Source organism: Staurois parvus, unplaced genomic scaffold, assembly GCF_062004578.1.
Source record: "Staurois parvus isolate SC_StPar_1 unplaced genomic scaffold, SC_StPar_1.0 ptg000053l, whole genome shotgun sequence".
Lineage (NCBI taxonomy): Eukaryota > Metazoa > Chordata > Amphibia > Anura > Ranidae > Staurois > Staurois parvus.
The window spans coordinates 6,117,588-6,138,646 of record NW_028317849.1 but is presented as its reverse complement, the minus strand read 5'-3'; the positions used below and the strand labels follow the sequence as shown (position 1 = coordinate 6,138,646).

At 41.1% G+C, this 21,059-nt stretch overlaps 1 protein-coding gene across 2 annotated transcripts in view; it reads right to left on the bottom strand.

The window, feature by feature from the left end:
• CPAMD8 (C3 and PZP like alpha-2-macroglobulin domain containing 8) overlaps positions 1–21,059 on the bottom strand; it is a 204,962-nt gene that overhangs the window by 24,748 nt on the left and 159,155 nt on the right. For both annotated transcript variants that reach the window (XM_089667566.1, XM_089667561.1), the window contains exons 37-39: positions 18,737–18,811; positions 15,102–15,207; positions 10,902–11,012 (exon numbers count right to left, since the gene is read on the bottom strand). In XM_089667566.1, coding sequence (XP_089523692.1) covers positions 10,902–11,012; positions 15,102–15,207; positions 18,737–18,811 — 292 coding nt within the window. The remainder of the gene's footprint in view (positions 1–10,901; positions 11,013–15,101; positions 15,208–18,736; positions 18,812–21,059) is intronic.

Genomic DNA, 21,059 nt, shown 5'->3' with positions numbered 1-21,059 from the left:
TCGCCTGTAGGTTTTTTATTTTTTGCACTATAAACAAATAAAGACCAACAATTTTGAAAAAAAAAAACAATATTTTTGACTTTTTGCTATTAAACATGTCCAGTAACAAAAATTTAAAAATCAAATTTCGTCATAAATTTAGGCCAACATGTATTCTGAGACATGTCTGTGCTAAAAAAAATCCCAATACGTGTAAATTAATTGGTTATAGCGTTTACAAATGGCGGTATATATACTGGATTTTTTTTTTTACTAGTAATGGCGACGACCAGCGACTTATAGTGGGACTGCAGCAGGCATTCTGACACTTGGGGGAACTGACTTGTTGTCACTGACATCCTCAGTAACACCAATACAGCGATCAATGCTAATAAAAAGGACTGACACTGTACTAATGACACTAGGCAGGAAGAGGTTAACATCTGGGGCGATCAAAGTGTTAACTATGTGCTATGTGCTGTTTTACTATGAGGCTGTGTGCTGTGTTTCACTTTAAGCACACTGCTATGCAGAGCCATACAAAGCAGGAGCTGACATGGGAGACATCTGTGTGGTTTATGCACAGGTCTCTCCCCCATCGGAGATACTCGGTGATCACTGGGTTCCGGCAAGAAATCATCAAGTATTTCTGCTATAGAGCAGCACGGAAGCAGTTAATCACCACTGAGTTTGTTATTTATTGCTGAACATTTTTTTAAAAAAAGCGTTTTTCTCTGTTTCTGATATACAATTGTGCAAATAAATATCCTTTCTTCATAAATTTAGGTCAAAATGGATTCTGCTACATTTCTTTGGTGAAAATACCCTAAATCAGTGTATATTATTTAGTCTGTAGGAAAGTTATAGAGTCCACAAACCATAGTATATATATCTGATAATCCATCAATCCTGATATACTGACGGCCAATCTCATTTCTTGAGACCTGAAAATGCCAGGATAGTACAAATAACCCCCAAATGACCCATTTTTGGAAAATAGACAGTTCAAGGTATTTAGTAAGAGGCATGACAAGTTTTTTGAAGTTGTAATTTTCTGTTACAATTTTTTTTTTTTAAATATTGTCACCAGTCCAGTACAGCGTTATCATAACTGGTGTGGTGGTGATCAGGGACACTGACTGGTAACAGTATGTAAAAAAAACAATAGTAATTTAATTTATTTTTTTTCTTTTTTATTGCAATTTTTTTTTCTTTTTTTAATAATTTTTTTTCAACATGCTGTGACCAGAGCAACACAATGTTACCATAGTAACATTGTACTACTCTGGACAAGTGATCAGGATTTTTTCTCTTTACACATTATGATTGCTATTACCAATGTATTTCATTGATATTAGCAACCATTGTTACTGAATGAAACTGATTAATTCAGTCTTTTGATCAAGCTCATCACATGATACAGATGGGCTGTGATTGGTCCTGTATGTACCATGTGACTGTGGTGACCAATCACAGCTAACAACACAATTGTATACAATGGATGGTATGAAAGCAAGCTTTCTCAGCTAAGGCAGCTGGATTGCATATTCCAGGAAGTAAATTCATCCGCCCTTACATAAGATAGCCAGAAATGATAGAGGGGTGTTTTTCAAAGTGATCTCTCAGCAAAATAAAGCATGGAGACATGGATGGATGGAGGAGTTTTGTTTTGAAAACAAAAAATAGTGTTTTTGGTTTGTGCTGCTTAGATGCAGTGTGGTTCCATTTTTAAGGACCACACAATCCAGCCAAAGTTGCAGTTAGAGGTTGAGATAAACCACTTACCATTGAGAAGTGTAATTGCAATGATCAACTTTTTTAATTTATGTAAAACCTTTATACCAAAAGGAAAAAAATTATTGCTATAGCTCCTTAAAAATGGTTAGCTGGAGTTCAGCTTTAATCTGTTAGTCAACACCATCTAAATCTGCTAGTCTAACACTACCCTCTCCCCAGACTGACAATGCTGCTGTCTAAAGGTGTCTCTGTTGCAACTCCTATGGAGTGGAGACATCACATAACAGGAACTGTGTTACTGGAAAATTAAGGCAGTCATTACATTCAAGCTGCAATAGATTACATACAGTATTTGTTTTACACGTCATTGCCATCCTCCATGGCTACTTCCACTTGCCTTCCCTTCACTTCTACTGCATTCCACTTGCCTGTGGGAGCAAGGAGAAAAAGCCCTGCGTGATAGAATATTTTGCCCTGCTCTCTTTTAAAGGCATGGGCTTCCTGATCTGCGAACGCTAGGCCTGCCTACTTATGATGACGAAAAATATGCCCTAGTGAAAGGCCATAAAATTCCTGTACCGTAGGACTGATGTGTTGTAGTCAAATATTTACCCTGCTTCTTTACAGAAGAGAGACGAGAAGTTGAGAGGAATTTCAAATTGTGTAACATGCTACTTCACTGGGAACTGCACAGAGGTCCTCCCACAGGATTTGCTCAAAATGCTGGCAGTGACCTGCTATGTCACCTTGGCATTCTTAATGACTCAATGGGGACTTTACTGAGAGAACCATACAGACTGCCATTGATTACTTCTCATTCTGCGTAACTGGTATACTGACCTCCTTTCAATATATTTGATCAAGAACAACAATAAAAAGTATGCAGATAAGAACATTTGATATTTGACTTTACTCCAAGTTTCTGAATATGCATAGTCATTCCAGATCAGTAATTAAAATCATACTGAAGTCGGAGGGTTGGCAAGAATATTCAGAAGTTGGTCAGCAATGGTAGCCCCCATATTTCTCTAAAGAAATGTTTTCCTTAAAGCTCATCTCCACTGTCTCTATTTTTTGCAAATTCCTGAATGCTGTAAAGAACAGCAATATATAATGACCTGGCACTGCTCTCTGCAGCATTATCTTGTGAACCCATGGTGGTCTAATGACATGAAGCCCTGGGTTTACATGAACTGGATTTAATGGCATCAGTAGTCATTTAACCTAGAAGTCCTGTGGTGGATGGTAGACTGCTGGAGACGAGGCAAATATTAAGGCAGGAGCTATTTTTTTTTAACAGATGCTGGCGAATATAACTTTTAAAATATGTGCTTAAAGCTAAACTTTTAAAAGTAAGTGTCGTGCAACTCCCACTCTACCAGAGAGTAAGGGATAAATGCTTGTTTAGTCTGGGGAAATGGGAGGTGGAGCAAAAAGTAGAGTCCCTTGATGTCCACCAATACAATGCAAGACCCCCTACCACCCTGTGCCACTGGCAGAGGTTCCCGGACTTTCTCATTCCTCTCGGGAGCCCAGGACACTGTAACCGTAAGATGCTGAGAGAAAGAAACTTAGGAACAGCCATTCCCCTATCTCCTCTGTAATAAACAAACCTGGAAACTATTTGTATTCTGGCACTTCCAGTTTCAGCTCTTTCATTCCCCGACTACAATGGTCAGGGAAGCAGCTAATAAAACACCATTTGTGCTTGATTATTTGCAGTTGAGGGCAAAGGAGACATTAGGGGTCTAATAGACCCATGGGTATTGATTTACTAAAGGCAAATAGAGTGTGCACTTTGCTAAGTGCAGTTGCATCATGTGCACTGACAGCTTTCACAGGTAGGATATCCACACTTTTAAGAGGTTTCAATGTTCATTCTTGTCTTTCTGTCACAGTAAAGGAGAAAAATATCCTCAATAAGGACATCCATATCAAACAAATTTATAAGCTGACCATTGCACCCTCATCAGTATTCAATGCTTTGTCTCAGCCCTCTAACTGGCGCTTTTGCTGGACAGCTTGGTCTGTTAAAGGAAGTTGAAAAAAAACTACATAATGGCTGAATCAACAGGTGAAAATACAGCAAAAAAGCCTAAAAAGTAAACTAATGCAGCCAGCAAATCTAAGGATTAGTAACTGCAAAAAATGGTGTTTGGGTTTATTACCACTTTAAGTCCTCAGGATTATATGGCTGTCTAGAAGAGCAACAAAAAACTTAGCCAGCATGGGATAACCCACCAACAACCAGAATGCCTCAGTTTTCAAAGGAGTACATGAGCATGATCATAAACACAGAGGGATGGGACCCGTGTCTCTCAATGCACTCCAAGTAGAGGTTTTTACAGTGAGTACAATTATCCTACTTTTTTCTTGTATAACACACAGAAAACAAATGCAAACAGACCCAAGTAAACAACATTAACCAGGAACTTCCTGCAGCTAAAAAAACAGTTTGAATGATCTTGTCTGAAACTCACATCAAGTGAGGCCTAAACATCCACCTGTTAGAACAGAAAAAAACAGAATCTGGGTAGTAGCTTTGTAAACCTGGGAAAGTTGCTAGATTCCAAAAAAGAAGCATACACAGACTAGAGTAGAGAACACTGTAGTGGGTAAGAAAGGAACCTGATTCTAGAACCCAGAGATCTCAATGAGGGTCTTTCTGAGTCACATAGAAATGATGGAATGAGAAGCCAGAGCAACCTTACCGAACAACAAAATAGTCTTTCTGAAAGAAGCAGTGGTGGAGAGATAGCCTTACACAGCTTAAACCACATCCAAACAACAAAGGCAATTTGCATTCTGGTGTACTAGAGTCAGACAACATACGGAAGAATGATGTTCTGAATAAGTTGAAAGGCAAAAGGGAAGTTCTGGGCTTCAATACTATCTTATCACTTTGCAGAACCAGAAAGGTTTCCTTGTAGGGTAAGGTCACTAGTTAAAAAATCACCTCTCAGAGTTAGTGGCTACAAAAAATACCACAATGTGCAGAGAGTAAAGAGGGAAACATCTGTACAGGATCTAATACACCTCTCTTGCCATGTGAGAATTGCTCTGTACAAGGACTCGATTGAGTTATCCCATACCCACAAAATGTTGCATTGTAGAGGTTTGGGTTGAAACTGGGCCTCGAAGGAGACTACCATCAGACCAAAAAGTAGAGAATAAGAGAATTCCAGGACTGGAGAGCTCAAATCAGAGATCAGAGAGAGTGTCAAATCTGAGATAGTGTCCAAAATGTTTTCTGTGGAAAAAACACTCTGACCTAAGCAGTGTCCACAACTTGATTCAGATACTCCAAACGATGAATCCATTCAAATCCATTCCAGTGATGACTTCTGAAAGTAAAATATCTATCCGAATTTCTGTAATGGATGGACAGTCAAGCCATGTCTACCAACAGAGCATATTCTGACAGTTTTCTCACCACAAGGTTGGCATGGAACTTCACAATGGGGATGTCACAGGGCTAAAACTGATCCTGGCATCTTGGTGAATATTTGAGGTGCAGAAGACACACTGTGTAGAATCCTACAGCAAAATATGAAGGTACATGTCCTTGATGACCAGTAAATCTTCCTAGGGCAGGGAGTTGAAGACAAAACCAGTAAATTCCCTCTCTTGGCCTAAAATGAAGACATTCACTTTTTGATATTCAAGATGAGACAGATGGATCCTTTGTATGAGAAAGGTGAAATGCCTAGAAACCATGCTGACACAAGACTGGGTCAATAAAAGCTTACAAAGCTAAGGGTTAAGACTCAAAACTGTATAATCCAACTACACAGATATCAAATGTAGTACAATACCAAAAGCAATAAGGAGGTCTATAACGGGCAGCACAGTGGCTAAGTGGCTAGTGCCTAGCAGCACAAAGGCCATCAGTTTGAATCAAAAACCATGGCACTACCTGCCTGGAGTTTGCATGTTCTCCTTGTGCCTACATGGGTTTCCTCCAGGTACTCTGGTTTCCTCCAACACTCCAAAGACATGCTGGTAGGTTAATTGGATCCTGTCTAAATTGGCACTAGTAGTAGTAGTAGATGCTGGAAAGGAATCTTCTGATCCCTAAGAAATCAAAGCTTTGTGTTGAGAACACCGCAGTTATTATCTGGGTCAGAGTAGTAGTTGCTGCTTGGAAACAAATGCACACAAGAATCCATGGCAGCCATTCTCAGTTGGCCAGAGAAGGCTTAAAAACTAAACTCCCCAAGTACAATCTGACTGTGGTGCATGCATTAGCATTGACTCACATCTCCATGTGCAGTTTTCTCAGATTACTAAACTCCTGTTTGAACTAGAACAGAGGTGGATAGTCACTGCCAACTGCAGGACTGTGACAGAGAGAACACCAGCATAGATACCGAACTAGGAACCTGCACACATTGGCTAACTGGAAAGCTTTCCAACTTTTCACATTCCAGCTAGAATCTACCAGTAGTTGTAGATGACTGGGGAAACTTCCAGAAATTCCAAATTGTTGCAAAAGGAACAGCAGTATAAACTGAAAAAATCTGTGCTCGTAGACTGACTTTCAGAATTTCATCCAGCATGAGTCTACCAGCACTCGGCTGGCCAGAGTGACTTCTAAGGATTCAGTATCTGGCATGCATCTACAAGCATCTCAGCAGCTGTAGCTAGCAGAACAAAATCTTGCAAACAGAGAACAGCAGAGCTGTAGAAAACATGTCATTTCTCCTATGGACGCCATCACAAAACTGAAACATGCAGGTAGTGGGTGGGGTTATCCTGTGTAGCTTACAGTTTTTTTTGTTGCCAGTGTCTATTTAGTTGGCAGTATAACCATAAAGTAGGGATGCACCGATACGTGTTTTTTACCGGAGAGTATGAGTACCAATACTTGTGCTTAAGTACTCGTCGATACCAATTACGGATACCTTTGCAGTGCGATTTGAGCCCATACCAAATGAATAGGCTCAAATTGCACTGAAAAGAATTGCATATAATTTGAACAGGAATGCGGTGAGATTCTTGTCGGTTTTCCCACACTGCAAGCCGCCAATTGTGTAGCAATGTTAATTCAATAAAAGGATTAAAATGAGACAGTATTGCATTCACAGACATTGCTGGTGACAGGCATAAAGCAAGCTCAGTGTGAAGCCCTCAGTGCAACGTTCAGTTTCCATTAGAATTACAAATCACATGCAATTCTTTGCAATACAATTTGAACCCATTGATTTTGTATGTGCTCAAATGTATTGGATGTAGGTATCAGAGCATTTGCATGAGTACAAGTACTCATGCAAATGCTTAGTATCGGCACCAATATCGATACTGATATAGGTATTGGTGCAACTCTATCCTAAAAGTTAAGACTAAACGTGTTCCTCAATGGAGGTGAAAAAAAAAAGTTTTGCCTAGTGTTTTACTTCAAACTAGGCCCAAAGTCTCCAGGCCTCATAATAATCCATCAATGTTAATGCTTGTAAAACGAGCACCTGCACCCTATCCTGTCTCACAATTAGAATTTGCTTCTCAAGGTAGGGGTTCCCCTTGGGGACAGATGTAACAAAAACAAGTGCAACAGGGTGTCAAGGCTATTTTCTTTAGTAGTTAAGCAAACTCCAAATCACCTACTTTAAAAAGTCGATCCAATCACTAAAATCTTCATTTAAATTTTTTCACAATAATTATATTCCAAAAGCTGATTTCAGTCTTTTTAATTATGCAGCTTTTGTACTTGATGATCCTACCATGAAGGTCCTTATTAAGCTCCTGTAAGGGTATTAACTGTCTCCCAATTATGTCCCTGCCTTGTCTAACTATTACATCCACCCCTGGAAGAGACTACAATTGAGAGTGCTGACACACATTGCACAGATATGGCCCACTGTTGTCACTATCAGGAAGATGGTCCTGAGCAATGATGTGCAGCCAGTACTGGAGTGAATGCATGTAGATTGGCTGAAAGAGACTGAGGAAGATTAGCCCTGAGATGCAGAAAGGGTTAAAAAAAAGGCAAATACTGTATTTTATGAAAAAGACCATTGCTGATAATACACTAAATATTATCTGTAAATAGTAAAAGCGAGCGCTGAGTTATAAAAGCAGTTATTGCACTGAGGTAAAAACCAAACTCCTTCAGGTAAAATGTGTAAAAAAGTGCAGAGCTAAAAAATATTATAAGGGCAGGTATGCAACTAAGCAAATACACATATATGGATCATAAAATGTTAACTCTTGAATTAATATAAAAGTTCATAAAATCTTCAAAGGGAAACGCACCGCAGTTATACCTGTGTTTATGTCATAAAATATTAAAAAATGTCAAAAAATATAAACACAGTTCATCCAAAGTGATCTCCTGATGACACTATTATTCCCAGTAAACTTGATATATTCAGGTGGTTGTGCAAGAAATGGATAAAGTGCGCACTCACCAGATGCGCTTATAATTAGCGCGTTGTATCATATATAGGTGATCTGCCAGGTATCCCTTCTCAGGGTAGGTATGGATACAGCCTGGGGGTAGTCGGCTCTCCTTTTGGTTACAGGAAAAGACAATCAGCCGGAATTCCCTTTTAGGAAATGTGTGGGTCACCCTCTTTCAGGCACTGGGATGGTCATCAGGGGATAGCTGGGAAATTAAAGTGCTCGGTGCAGAGCAAAATAAGGGGGGATTCCCATAGTAGTATTTTAAAATTAGAATGCTTTAATAGTAATATATATTAAAAGGTCAAAGGTAAACATACAATGTGGTTTGTGCAAGAGAAAATAAGCAATACAGTGAGATTGCTCAGTAAAACACTGACCAGCTAATACCAAAAAAAGGCCACCAGACCTCCGTGATCCAACGTCTGGGCGTGCAGGGCTCCTTCCTTGATGCGTTTCGAACAAAGGTTCGTTTTCAAAAGGGGTGTGCTCCATGTGCAGCCAGACGTCATTATACAGCTTTATATAGCCTCAGAAATCGCGCTGTAATTGATGAGTGCCTAAATATTATCTGGTTAGGATTTACATCTACCCTAACTCCACTGCTTTGGCTCACCTTTCTGTGGCAAAATGTTTTTGTATGCACTGATACTTTAACTAGTAATATGAAAGTAGTTTGAAAGTTTCAGTAAACAATAAAGCTCCATTCACACTAAGAAGTTTGAAATCGTGGGCGGAATGGCCGCGATTCTACCGTGGTTTGAAAACGAGCTGTGAAAATGCGCATTCGCATTCAGGTGGCATTCATTTTTTTGGGCACCTTTTTTGGGCGTTGTGCATCCTGCGATTTTTGCATCTGGCGTGTCATCAAAAAATTGACAGGATCGCGGCAGAAATGCTTTGTGTTTTCAGGTGCCATTGAAATGAATGGCACCTGAACATGCGAATGTGCGTTTTCACATTTTCACAGCATGCCTTCAAATTGTGGGCAGAATCAGAACAATTCTGCCGGCGATTTGAAACGCCTAAGTGTGAATGGAGCCTAACAGATAATCAAAGCAATGAGTTTCTGTGTGTTTAAAAAAGGCAAATAGTGGAGATTGGGGGTCATATGGATGGAGGAAACCATCAGTCTTATTCCAAGCTGACATCCACAGCAACCAATACGATTTCTTATTACTGAAGCTGGATACATGAAACATTTATTCTGTTTGGTTGTTGTGTCTTATTGCACATGGCACTTTGTTCAACAGAATAAGACTCTTTTATTGGGGCACAGCTGCCATTCGTTCACTACAGCGCATTTGTTTTATAATTGATATGACATGATGGAGAATTGTAGATGTTTGAGGTATTTGTGTTGGGGGCCCCTTATTTTGCTTTTCTTGGAAAAAGCTGCTGATTTGCTCCAATTGGGAGAGGGAGCACATGAGGGAGGGAAATTTGACCATTGGAAGGTTCTTTCAGGAGTTGGAGCTCTGCTGTGACAACCTAAGGAGAGAACATGTGCTCTGCGGTGAGGGAGAAAAACCATCACAGTGTACTGGCTTTCTGGTGTTCCCTACTTTGGGGAACATCAGCAAGCCAATACATTGTGGTATTGTTTGCTGTGTGTTTCCTGGGGTGATTGAATTTCACATTTGCTAAGACTTTTGCCTCCTGAAGTAAAGTTATTGTTTATTTTCTGCATAACCCAATTGTCTGGAAATCTTAATATTCTGAAAACACCATTTATCCATTTCAGCGGTCCCTCACTTCCACACATACACCAGAATGTACCACGGGCTCCACAGCCTCTTATGTGTAGAGTGGAGGGAGATCAGTGAACATCTATTCACTGATCATTCCTCCGGTGAATGAACATGGAAGTGAAGAGCATTCTGTCACTCCAGTTCAGCACTGTCATCTTTGAATGGAAGGTGTGATTTTCTTACTTCAGAAAGGTACTTAATATTGTAAGAAATCTGAGACCTTCAAGAGCTTTGTGGGAGCAGTAATGAAGCCTGAAAGACGTGAGAGTGCAGCGGAAATGTGAGGTATACAGTGTCAGGACTGCTACCGAGGAACTGAGAATGGAAATCAGAAGAGGATCTAGGAATTCAATTAAAACTAAATGCAAAACATTTTTCGAGATGGATTAGAACACCTGTCAGGTTTTTATTGCTACCTCTGCCAGTCTTAGGGAGATTCATCCTCTCTATTTGCCGTTATCAAAAATGAAAGCAAAAGAAAATCCCAAACTTTGTGTTGTCCCCAGGATAGTAAGAGGGGAAATCTTCCAATGGGGACACAAGTTCTTGTGACCTGGGGGCCCCAATAGATTCCCCTAATTTGCATGGATTTCTTCCCACTTTACATTTGGCTATGGCACAGGAAGAAAAAGGTAAAATTCCCCCGTGGGACACAGATAGCAAAAAATAAAACTAGCAAGGATAATAACCCTCCCTTACTCTTTCCAAAATAATAAAAAAAAAGTTTTGCCTATAGTTCTACTTTAATCATGGTAAATAGTAATTATCCTATCTGAAAAAGGGAAAGCATCCTGGTTATGCTGCCCTGTTCAGTGTGGACCTAGAAGTGTAAGTGAAGGGACAGTGAAATGAGCCCCTGATGTGAGAAGCAGAATGTCACTAACACTACTCATGTAGTAAACGTGAAAGAATATCACCGTGTGTCTACTTACTATCCACCTATTGCATTTATACTAGGCAGAGAAGATGTGACAAAAGGGTAAAAAACTAACTGAAGGCAGAATATAGGCAATAAGATAGAGCTGGCAGTCTCACCTGTCCACTGATTTGCAGTGCTCTCCACTTCATTACACGTGGTACCATCACACAACTCTCTAGACAATGGGCTGTTCTCGCTTGCATTGTAGAACCTGGTAGCTTCAAATGCTGTTGATGAGTTGAAAACATAACCAAGTAATCTATGCAATAAATAGTCACAATGATAAAACCAGCAGCTAAATACTGTATAATAATAAGCTATATAGCATATAAAAACTATTCAGGAACATAACTCTCTATACTTTTGGCCTATATAAAGCCTAATAGTGACTGCAAATGCAATCTTGTTACAGCAATAAAGTGATGATACATAGAGCTGAGAAAGCATTCTACCCAGTAAAGCCCTCACTAATAAGAACCTTGCTGTATATCAGATAGTTAGGGCAATACCAAAGAGGAATACTACCATACATGGTGTATCCAACAAGGCATCCGATGTTGTGGTTTCATTTTTTTTGGCTTTATATATTTTACAGTATTCAAGATTCTGAAACCTGAACATTTAACAGGTACAATTTGGAGAACATGTGAACAGAAGATCAGGTGGCAACCTTGCAAATCCAGAAAACAGATGCCCAAGAAGCACTCACAGACCTAGTACAGTTCACCTTGACAGGGAAAGGTGGAACCTGATCCTTAGAGCATATTTAAATTCAAAAACAAAACTTTTATATATTGCAGTTTAAAAGTCCTTAGATGTAGTTTTATCTTAGGGTGGCTACACCCACTCCTCCACTGTTTCTACGTAGCCATCCTTGAACAGTAGCACTGTCAACCTGTAGAGAAGGTAGTGTTTGATGGACTAGTAGATTTAACCACTTGCTTACCGGGCACTTTTACCCCCTTCCTGCCCAGGGCAATTTTCAGCTTTCAGAGCTGTCACACTTTGAATAACAATTGTGCAGGCATGTAACACTGTACCCAAATTAAATTTTTATCATTTTTTTCACACAAATAGAGATTTCTTTTGGTGGTATTTAATCACCACTGGGATTTTTATTTTTTGCAGTGTAAACAAAAAAAATGAAAATTAAAAAAAAAAAAAAGTTTTCTTTGTTTCTATTATAAAATTTTACAAACAGGTAACTTTTCTTCTTCACTGATGTGTGTTGATAAGGCTGCACTGATAGGCAGCATTGATTGGCCTTGATAGGCTGCACTGATGAGGTGGCACTGGTATGCATTGATGAGGAGGCACTGATGATGCTGCATTGATATGCGGTGCTGATGGGCACTGAGGCGGCAATGCAAGCACTGCGCAAACTGTTGGCGCTATATAAATCCTGAATGATAATAATAATAATTAGCATTGAAGGCACTGACTGGCGGCACTGACAGGCACAGATTGGCAGCACTGTTGGGCACTGATAGGCAGTACTGTTGAGCACTTTTGGGGCTGCGCTCATAATCAGTGCCCTGATTATCAGTGCAGATGGCTGCTTTGACAGCTGCCGGTTACCTGCAGTACTTTCCTCACGCTGTGGCAGCGTGAGGAAAGTAGTGCTGATAACCGGCAAGTGCATTTACTTAGTGGTCAGCTGTGATTGGCTTTTTACCATGTCACGTGATCAACTGTGTCCAAAGGACACAGCGATTACAGACAGTGCCAGATGCGCGCCACCAGGGGCGCATTCTGGGAGGATGTCATATGACGCTCTCCAAGAACTGGACGACAGTGCTGTAACTGCCATTCAGCTAAGTGGGTAAACAGACTTTATATAAGTGACTAACATATAAAAGACTAAGGCTACATTTGCATTTTTTCCGATGTAAATGACAGTGCCATGAATCTGCTGATTCTTGCAGCTGTTTCTGCCACCTGTTTGGAACATTTAGATGCAAAAAACAGATGCTCCTATAAGCAGCGATTTTAATGCTCAACGTTCAGTGTGCATGAGGCAAACTGGCAGCACCAACAGATGAAAAAAAGATATGCTTTAAGAACATATGCTTGGATAATGATCTTTCTTATACCACCAAGAACTGGTGGGAGAAGAAGTAGGTTCCCCTTTATGGGAATCATCGGGAATGACAGATAGTCATTCTTCCTAATGGAAGCAATGGTTGTGATGTAGAGATACACAGCTCGAATTATATCTAGGAAATGGAAAGAGATCAGCTTCTGATGAATTGCAGCCAAACAGAGGGATGGAAAAACAATGTTCAGGTTTGGATGAAAGGCCAAAACAACCTTAGGAAGTAAAAAAGCTCGAAGCGTCAACACCATTGGACAAGGAAAGCAACCTTGTGTGAGAAAGTGGAAAAGAGAATACGACAGCCATAAAAGGGAGGCTTTTGAAGTACCAAAAGAACCAAACTGAGATCTCAGTCAGAGTCAAGGCGGGAGTACACAGGGTGACCCACATGGGAGAAACTCTGTAAAAAAGTTCTAATCAAGGAATGGGAAGCTAGTGGTCTTTGGACCAAGATCTGAAATTGGACTCTTGACAGTAATCAAGGCTACATGGTAATCCAGGCCCATCGGGTTTAGATCCCTCAGAGAATTTCCTGGGCTGAAATGTTGCCTTCCATGTGTGATGGTAGACCTTATGGGAAGTAGACTTTGTAGACTTTGGCATTGTGAGTATCACAAACTCAGAGTTGCCTCTGTCCCTGTAAACCTGGGCTTTATATCATTAAAGTCAGTGACCGTGAAAGATAGTAATCCAAGTCACAAGATCTGGGCAATCTAGAAGAGCCCATGGTGGGCCTGCCACAAGGCTGATCGGGTCAAAGTACCACATTCACCTTTACCAGTCCAGACTATGAGGATCACCTGAATGTCCTCCCTCTCGAACCTATGGAACAGAAGAGGAAGGAGTTTCATGGAGTAGATCAGGTTGTACTGTTCTCATGGAGCTACTACAGCATTTACTGTTTCCACCAGAGAATCCCTGTACCTGGAGACAAACTTGTTCAGTTTATTGTTAAATCTAGAAGCAAGGAGGTCCAATCTGGTGTCCCCAACCTGTGGCAAGGTCCTGAAACACCTAAGGTGGTCTGCCTGCAATTTGTCCATGTCTGAGATGACAACAGTGGACAAGGCTGGAATGTGAAGGTCGGGAAATGATCAGGACAAGATCCATTCTACCTTTCTTGCCACTACAATATTTGTGGTTCCCCCAGATAGTTGATGTGCACTAGGCGTGTGACACTGTCTGACTAATTATATAACACTAGTCAGGGTGTCCAGCATTGCAGGAACAACCAAATTACCTGAAGTTCCAGCATGTTGATCAGGAGACAAGATTCCACTAATATCAAAGTCCCCTGAACCAACAAGGTGTCCAGGACTCTTCTCCAGCCTGATAGGCTGGCATTCCCTGTAAGGATCTTCTATAAGACCAACTTATCCCACAACAACAGGATATTGTGTTGTAGGGAATCTTTTCTTGTGGAAGAAAAGTCTCCATGGTGACACAGGGCATGACAGAATTGGGCAGATTCCATGCAGAATTTCTGGAACTGAATGAAGACATTAAGGGCCTTGAGATCCAAGATGGGGCATTTGTCCGCTTTTTGTTTGGGAGCCGTGAACAGGTTGGAGAAGAACCTCTGGAACCATTCTGCCACAGGTACTGGGAAGATGACCACCGGCTCCATAAAATGCTAGTGCTGAGGGAACACTAATCCAGTTAGCTGTGTAAAAATATATGTGGTAAAAGAAAGACTGTGGGAGTTCATAGGTGCACAGCAATAATTAGAAAATAATGTTCTAAAATATTTTCACAATTTATTGATATCAATAAAATTCCATTTAGAATAAAACCAATTGCACCAAACTTCACAATTACAAGATGCTTGACTGTTTATTGCGGTGTACAGATGATACTTCCCAACATGTTTTGCTTGACTTGGTCTTTTTCAGGGAAAAAAGGGTATCCATAATACAGTCTAATTACTCGCTACACCCTTAATTATCTGTGTAAAAAGATCAGCTCAGGTAAAAAGATCAGCTCAGGTAACATTGCCTTGGACAGATGGAAAACAACAACAGCTGGGACAATGCTCCAGTGTATGTCCATACTAAGCAATTTTTGAAGCATTCCCATTTGTATACATGCCTGTATACTATTATTATGATTCTCTGCAAGATTAAGTGAGAATGCAACATTAAAAGATAATAAAACAAGAAGCAGCTTGCTGTCTCCAAAGATATTGCTGCCTATCCACAAGTTAGGCCTGTATAGCACTTACTTGGCTCATAGTAGTCATAGATTTTTACTGGAACAGGTGCAGTTTTTCCCACAACATATTCCCTGAATGCTTGCATCTTTACACATGTCATACATTGGCTTGGTATCTGCAAAACAAATCACATTCAGCATGGAGATGTGTATATACTGTCTGCTAAACAACCCTGGCAGCTGTTATATTAAAATGTCACAGACAGAGGTTTACAAGAGCCACTGTAGAAATGATGCTTACATACTTTGAGTAGGCTAGGCAGATACTTTGCTGCTACAGTCTCTAGATCACTGGATGAGGGCAAATCAAGAAAAGATCTGTGTATACACCAGAACATATGTACGAAGATTTTTTAAAATCTGCAGAGAATCATACAATTTCTGGCTTGTTATCAGTACTCAGTTCAAAAGCCTGCATCTCTGATGGTATGGGTTTGCATTAGTGTGTATGGAATGGGCAGCTTGAACAAATGGAAAGGCACCATCAATGTCAGGACCTGGATCACCTGCTGGTGGCGCTGTTTCCCAGATCATGAGGTTTTAGTTCTTGTGTCCACCAGCGGGTGTCTCCCAGCAGCCAGCAGTGTCCAGTAATCAGTCTTCAACTTCGACTTGATTACCGGGAGGGTATTTAGTCCCTCTTATGCTATTAAACTGCATGCCAATATTTTGCTTTGCTTTGATAACCAGATACTATGTGCCGGTTATCTTGCTCTTTTTCTGCATTCTGTTTCTTGCACCTTGCTGTCTAGAACTGCTCCCCTTGTTCCTGATATCCCATTCCTGGTTCCCACTTCCCATCTGTTCCCTGCATCTTCAGTTTACCCTGTTATATTGTGTTCCCCATATTTTTTACATATTGTATATAGTTTGTAGTTAGCCTTCCTGTTACTTAGTTAGGCATTTTGATTATATGGTTGTGGTTCACTTGTATTTTTATGTTTGCCGTGTTCTGTGGTGTTTGGATGTCTTTTGATTTACTATTAATAAATTTACTTTACTATATATGGTCTAGTCTCAGTTTCCTAAATGTAGCCACACAGATCTGGACATCTTTGCTGCTGACTCCTGACAATCAAAGCTGAAAGATACGGTATATCCAGGTTTTACAGCAGCTCATACTCAGGCAAGAATGGGACAACATTCCCTTCTCAAAACTCCAGCAACTGGTTTCCTCAGTTTCCATACATTTACAGTGTTGTTAAAAGAAGAAGGGAAACATGGCCCTGTCCCGACTTTTCTGGAACTGGGGTTATACTTTTGACAGTTTTTTGTTGCCCTGTCCCAACTTTTTTGGGACGTGTTGCTGCCATTAATTTCAAAATTATCTTTTTTCCTAAGATGTGCATTTTCTCAGTTTAAACATTTCATATGTTTTCTATTTTCTGCTGCAAATAAAATATGGTTCTTTGAGATTTGCAAATCATTGCATTCTGTTTTTATATAGGTTTTACACAGCGTCACAACTTTTTTGGAATTGGGGTTGTAGAGAGGGTGAATCTCATGAGTGGGAACACAGACAGTAAACCTTGATAGTGCTTCTAATTTTGCATACCCTGTTCAAAACTAAAAAAGTTTAAAAATATGTTTTAAATGAATAAAAGCAATGTTAATGTGATACTAAAGCTTTTTTTAATTTAAAATAAAAAAAAGGTTTATAATTGCCTGCAAATTGTTGCACAGAGCGGACCCTTACCTCTTCTTTAACGATCTTCCACCGGTGCTGTCCGCATGTTCTCCATACAAGTGCACCCACAGCAAGCTGTGGGCTAACGGGGCACTTGCGCTGGTGTGCTTCCGAGCAAGGTCGTGTGTGTCCATAGTAATACACAGTGCAGCTCCATTATGCCCCCACTCCCTCCTCACAGGATTTGACTAATAGGATCAGGAACCAATGGCTCTCGCTTCTGCCTGAGTCTCCTGTGAGCGCAGAAAGTGCAGGAAGAAGACCTGCAGCTGAGCACGGTGCTGGATCAATCTTGGGAGCCAGGTAAATGTTTAGGGGTGGGGGAGGGGGGGGGGTGGTAACACCTAGCTTATAATTTTTTACCTTAACACAGGGAATGCATCAAGGTAAAAAAAATGTTTAAACTTTAGAACCACTTTGGGGTAGAAATATACTAATCTACTATATATATATATACTGTGTGTGTGTACATATATATATATATATATATATATATATATATATATACAGGGCTTGAAATTTCCACTCGCCTGCTCGCATTTGGTTAGTGGAAATAACATGGGGGCGAGTGTGTCCCAGGCGCCGCATCGGAGGGTGGGGGGCAGGTGCTACCAGCAGCACTAACCTGCCCCGAGCACTGTGTTGAGGGGGGGCGCACTGCTGGTGGCGCTCCTCAGTGACCAGAGTCATCGCAGTTTCACTCCTGTCACAGGGAGCAGCTGCTGACACTTGCTGGAAGGAGGACTAGGCTTTCTCCTCCCTCCTGCCTGCAGGGGGCAATAGACAGCCGGCACTAAGGAGTGAAGGCAGAGTGTCCTTCCTCTCTCCCCTTGTCATGTGACTTATCACATGACCGAAGAAGGGAAAGAAGGAGAAGCTGCATTCACAAGAAGATCTGTGAGTACAAGGGGGAAGGGTGAAGTTACACTTATGGACACCTGATGTAAAGGGGGGCTCTGATGGGAACACCTTATATAAAGGGGGACTCTGATGGGGACACCTGATGTAAAGGGGGACTCTGATAGGAACACCTTATATAAAGGGGGACTCTGATGGGGACACCTGATGTAAAGGGGGACTCTGATGGGAACACCTTTTATAAAGGGGGACTCTGATGGGGACACCTGATGTAAAGGGGGAGTCTGATGGGAACACTTTATATAAAGGGGGACTCTGATGGGGACACCTGGTGTAAAGGGGGACTCTGATAGGAACACCTGATGTAAAGGGGGACTCTGATGGGGACACCTGATGGAAAGGGGGGCTCTGATGGGAACACCTTATATAAAGGGGGACTCTTGATGGGTACACCTGATGTATCGGGGGACTTTTATGGGAACACCTTATATAAAGGGGGACTCTTGATAGGGACACCTGATGTATAGGGGGAATCTGATGGGGACACCTGATGTAAAGGGGGAAACCTGATATTAAGGAGGACTCTGATCGAGACACTTATTTTCATTTTATGTTTACATTGTTTTATGTTAACAACTTGCCCTCTAGACTCTATTAAGCTATTGCTGTTATGTTTAAATTGACATAATAAAGCTATGTTATAATTGCTGTTTTTTATATTTTGGACTCTTTATTCTAAAGAAAAAGTAATTTCATAAGCTTAAAGGGGGTGTGGTTGGGGGCAGGGCTGGGGGTGGGGTTGGGGACAGGCCTGGGGTGGGGTTGGGGACAGGCCTGGGGTGGGGTTGGGGGACAGGACTGGGGTGGGGTTGGAAGCGGACCTGGGCAAGGTTATATATATTCTAGATTGTAAGCTATAAGGAGCAGGGCCCTCAAATCCCTCTTGTATTGAACTGTATTGTTGCTGTATTGTCTCCCGTTATATTGTAAAGCGCTGCGCAAACTGTTGGCGCTATATAAATCCTGAATAATAATAATAATATATATATATATATATATGTCTGTACATATTGCTGGGTGTTGTATTGCAGAACACTTACCTCATCAAAATAGAAGAGAACTTTTCTTCCTTCAACCTCATAGCGTTTAAGACCAATCTGTTTATTGAGGAGCAACTGCAAGGAGATAAGGCACAATAAGCAATAATAGGATTATTGTATTTACCATAAAATCTTTTTCTTAGAGTACATTGAGGGACACAGGAATTCAGAAACAGTAGAGTTTTACTGCCACCTGCAGAAGGTTATCACATAAATAAAACCTAAGCCAGCCCTGTATAACTCTTACTCTGCTCAGCATGCCTCAGTTATTGAGAACATAGTACTAAGGGTAAAAGTAACAACACAATAGAATAAAAAAAAAAAAAAAAGAAACATTAGTATTTTCTTTAATGTTCATTGAAGGACACAGAATGCAGGGTACTATGCACTGCATCTATAAAGTTTTAAAAGACCCCCTGCAAATCTTAGTCCACTTTGGGGGACTGCGGGAGCCACACACAGCCTCATCAGACAAGGACAAGGTCCTTTTATCTACACTGGATGGAGCCCAGTTAGGCTTTGAAGAGGATGATCCTATGACAATAGGAGGTCCCAGGTTTTGGATTATAGGCATTAGTTCCCTGGGACACCGCGATACCCTCTGAACCACTAGGTTAGTATGGGCTGAGGGCAAGACTTTCCATTGTGTGTCTTAGCAAAGATGCATTGCCTCTGCACACCAGTATGCAACTAGGCCCAAAGTGAGGCAAAGACTCAAGTACACTCAGAGACCTGGGCAGCTGGCACTAAAGAGGGTTCAGCCAGATGACAATACCAAGTTACTGTAGGTGGGCAATGGACTAAACCAAATCCATGTGGTGCTTTAACAGCAGCAGAGGCATGATGCTTTCTCCAGCCTGAATGGACAGGAAGAGAGTACAAAGTATGCGCAGCATTCCATGGATTACATCAGTGTTCAATCCCTCAGCTCTAACACTTGGCAAAGTAAATGGGCACGGACAGGAATTTCAAAACAATGCCCAATGATGTAGTGGTGAGATTGCTTTTACTGCCTTAGCTTGGCTGGCAATACGCTCTAAGTGAATCTTCTGAGATAGGGTCACATCTGGGCCAACGTCACAGGTTTGGGCAAGAAAAACGTTCTGTGGCTAACAGAGGAAACAAAGTTTGGAAAGTGACACAACGCAGAGCCCAGTGCCTGAAGGTCACATGGCAGGCTAGCCTGACACTTTCAGTCCAGTGGGGTTCAGGTACGGCTCCCAAACACAGTGCTAAGCAGCCGGTAATCCAAACAGCTGCTGTATAGAGACCAGCTCAATCAGCAGTGTATCAAGAAACCTTGATTTAAACCACTGATGAAAATCACCAGCAGTGTAGCAAGGGTCTTAAGCCAATAAGTGAAAAATACCATGAAGTTAGAGCAAAGCCGAAGAAAAAGTATCCAACTTCCTAGGATACTAGCAAAAACAGGAGGCATGGTGGATAGAGGAGCCATTATATGGGGTTGGCTTAAGTTTTTTCTGCTTGCTGGTGTCCCAAACTGCTGTAAACAGCAGTATAACCCAACTGTTTCTCAATTCCTATGAATTAATATAAAAAAATAAAGCTAGCACATTAAAGCGGTTTATGAACGAGAGAAGGTATACCAATTATTTTCTTTGCCAAAGATCCTAGTGTAACAGCGTATACCCAGAGATGGACGTGGTTCAAACATTTTGGCTTCAACCTTCATCTTGGCAAAGGGATTAACCATCCTGACAAATATATTTCTTCCTCATTTTTCACCCCTCCCTCCTTAGAGAGGCCCAGCGACATTTGGCCAGTATGTGTGTCGGGAATGTCACAGTAGGGACATAGGAGCTATAAAGCCCCCCAAGGGAGCCGGGGCCTCCTTGTCCAAAGAACCTGCAAATTTGAACACCTCGTAAGAGATAAGGCAAGCTTTCCCAGGAGTTGAAAGAGATTCCAACCTAATAAACCTAACTCAGCGTAGGTGACAGAACCAGATAAACACTTTTCAAAATCCATTTCTCCCCTACGTCTCATATCTTGGAATATGAGAGACTTACATAAAAACCAGACCTATCGTCAGATTGGCCACGAGAAGGTGAACAGTTTGATAGGTCACTCGCATTGTCTCGGATACATAGGAAAACAGAAAAGTAGATCTTGTGAACCGTACAGTGTATAATTTCATAATTCATATCTAATCAATCCTCAGACGTGTCTGCATAATAATCTACCCGCGGGTGGAATGTCACTTGTGCAGCTGGAAAGTTATGGGCCAAAATATGAGTTAAGGGAGATTTTGGCTCTAGTATCCACCCATACCTCTATGCCCTAAGCGGGGTATTGGTCTTTG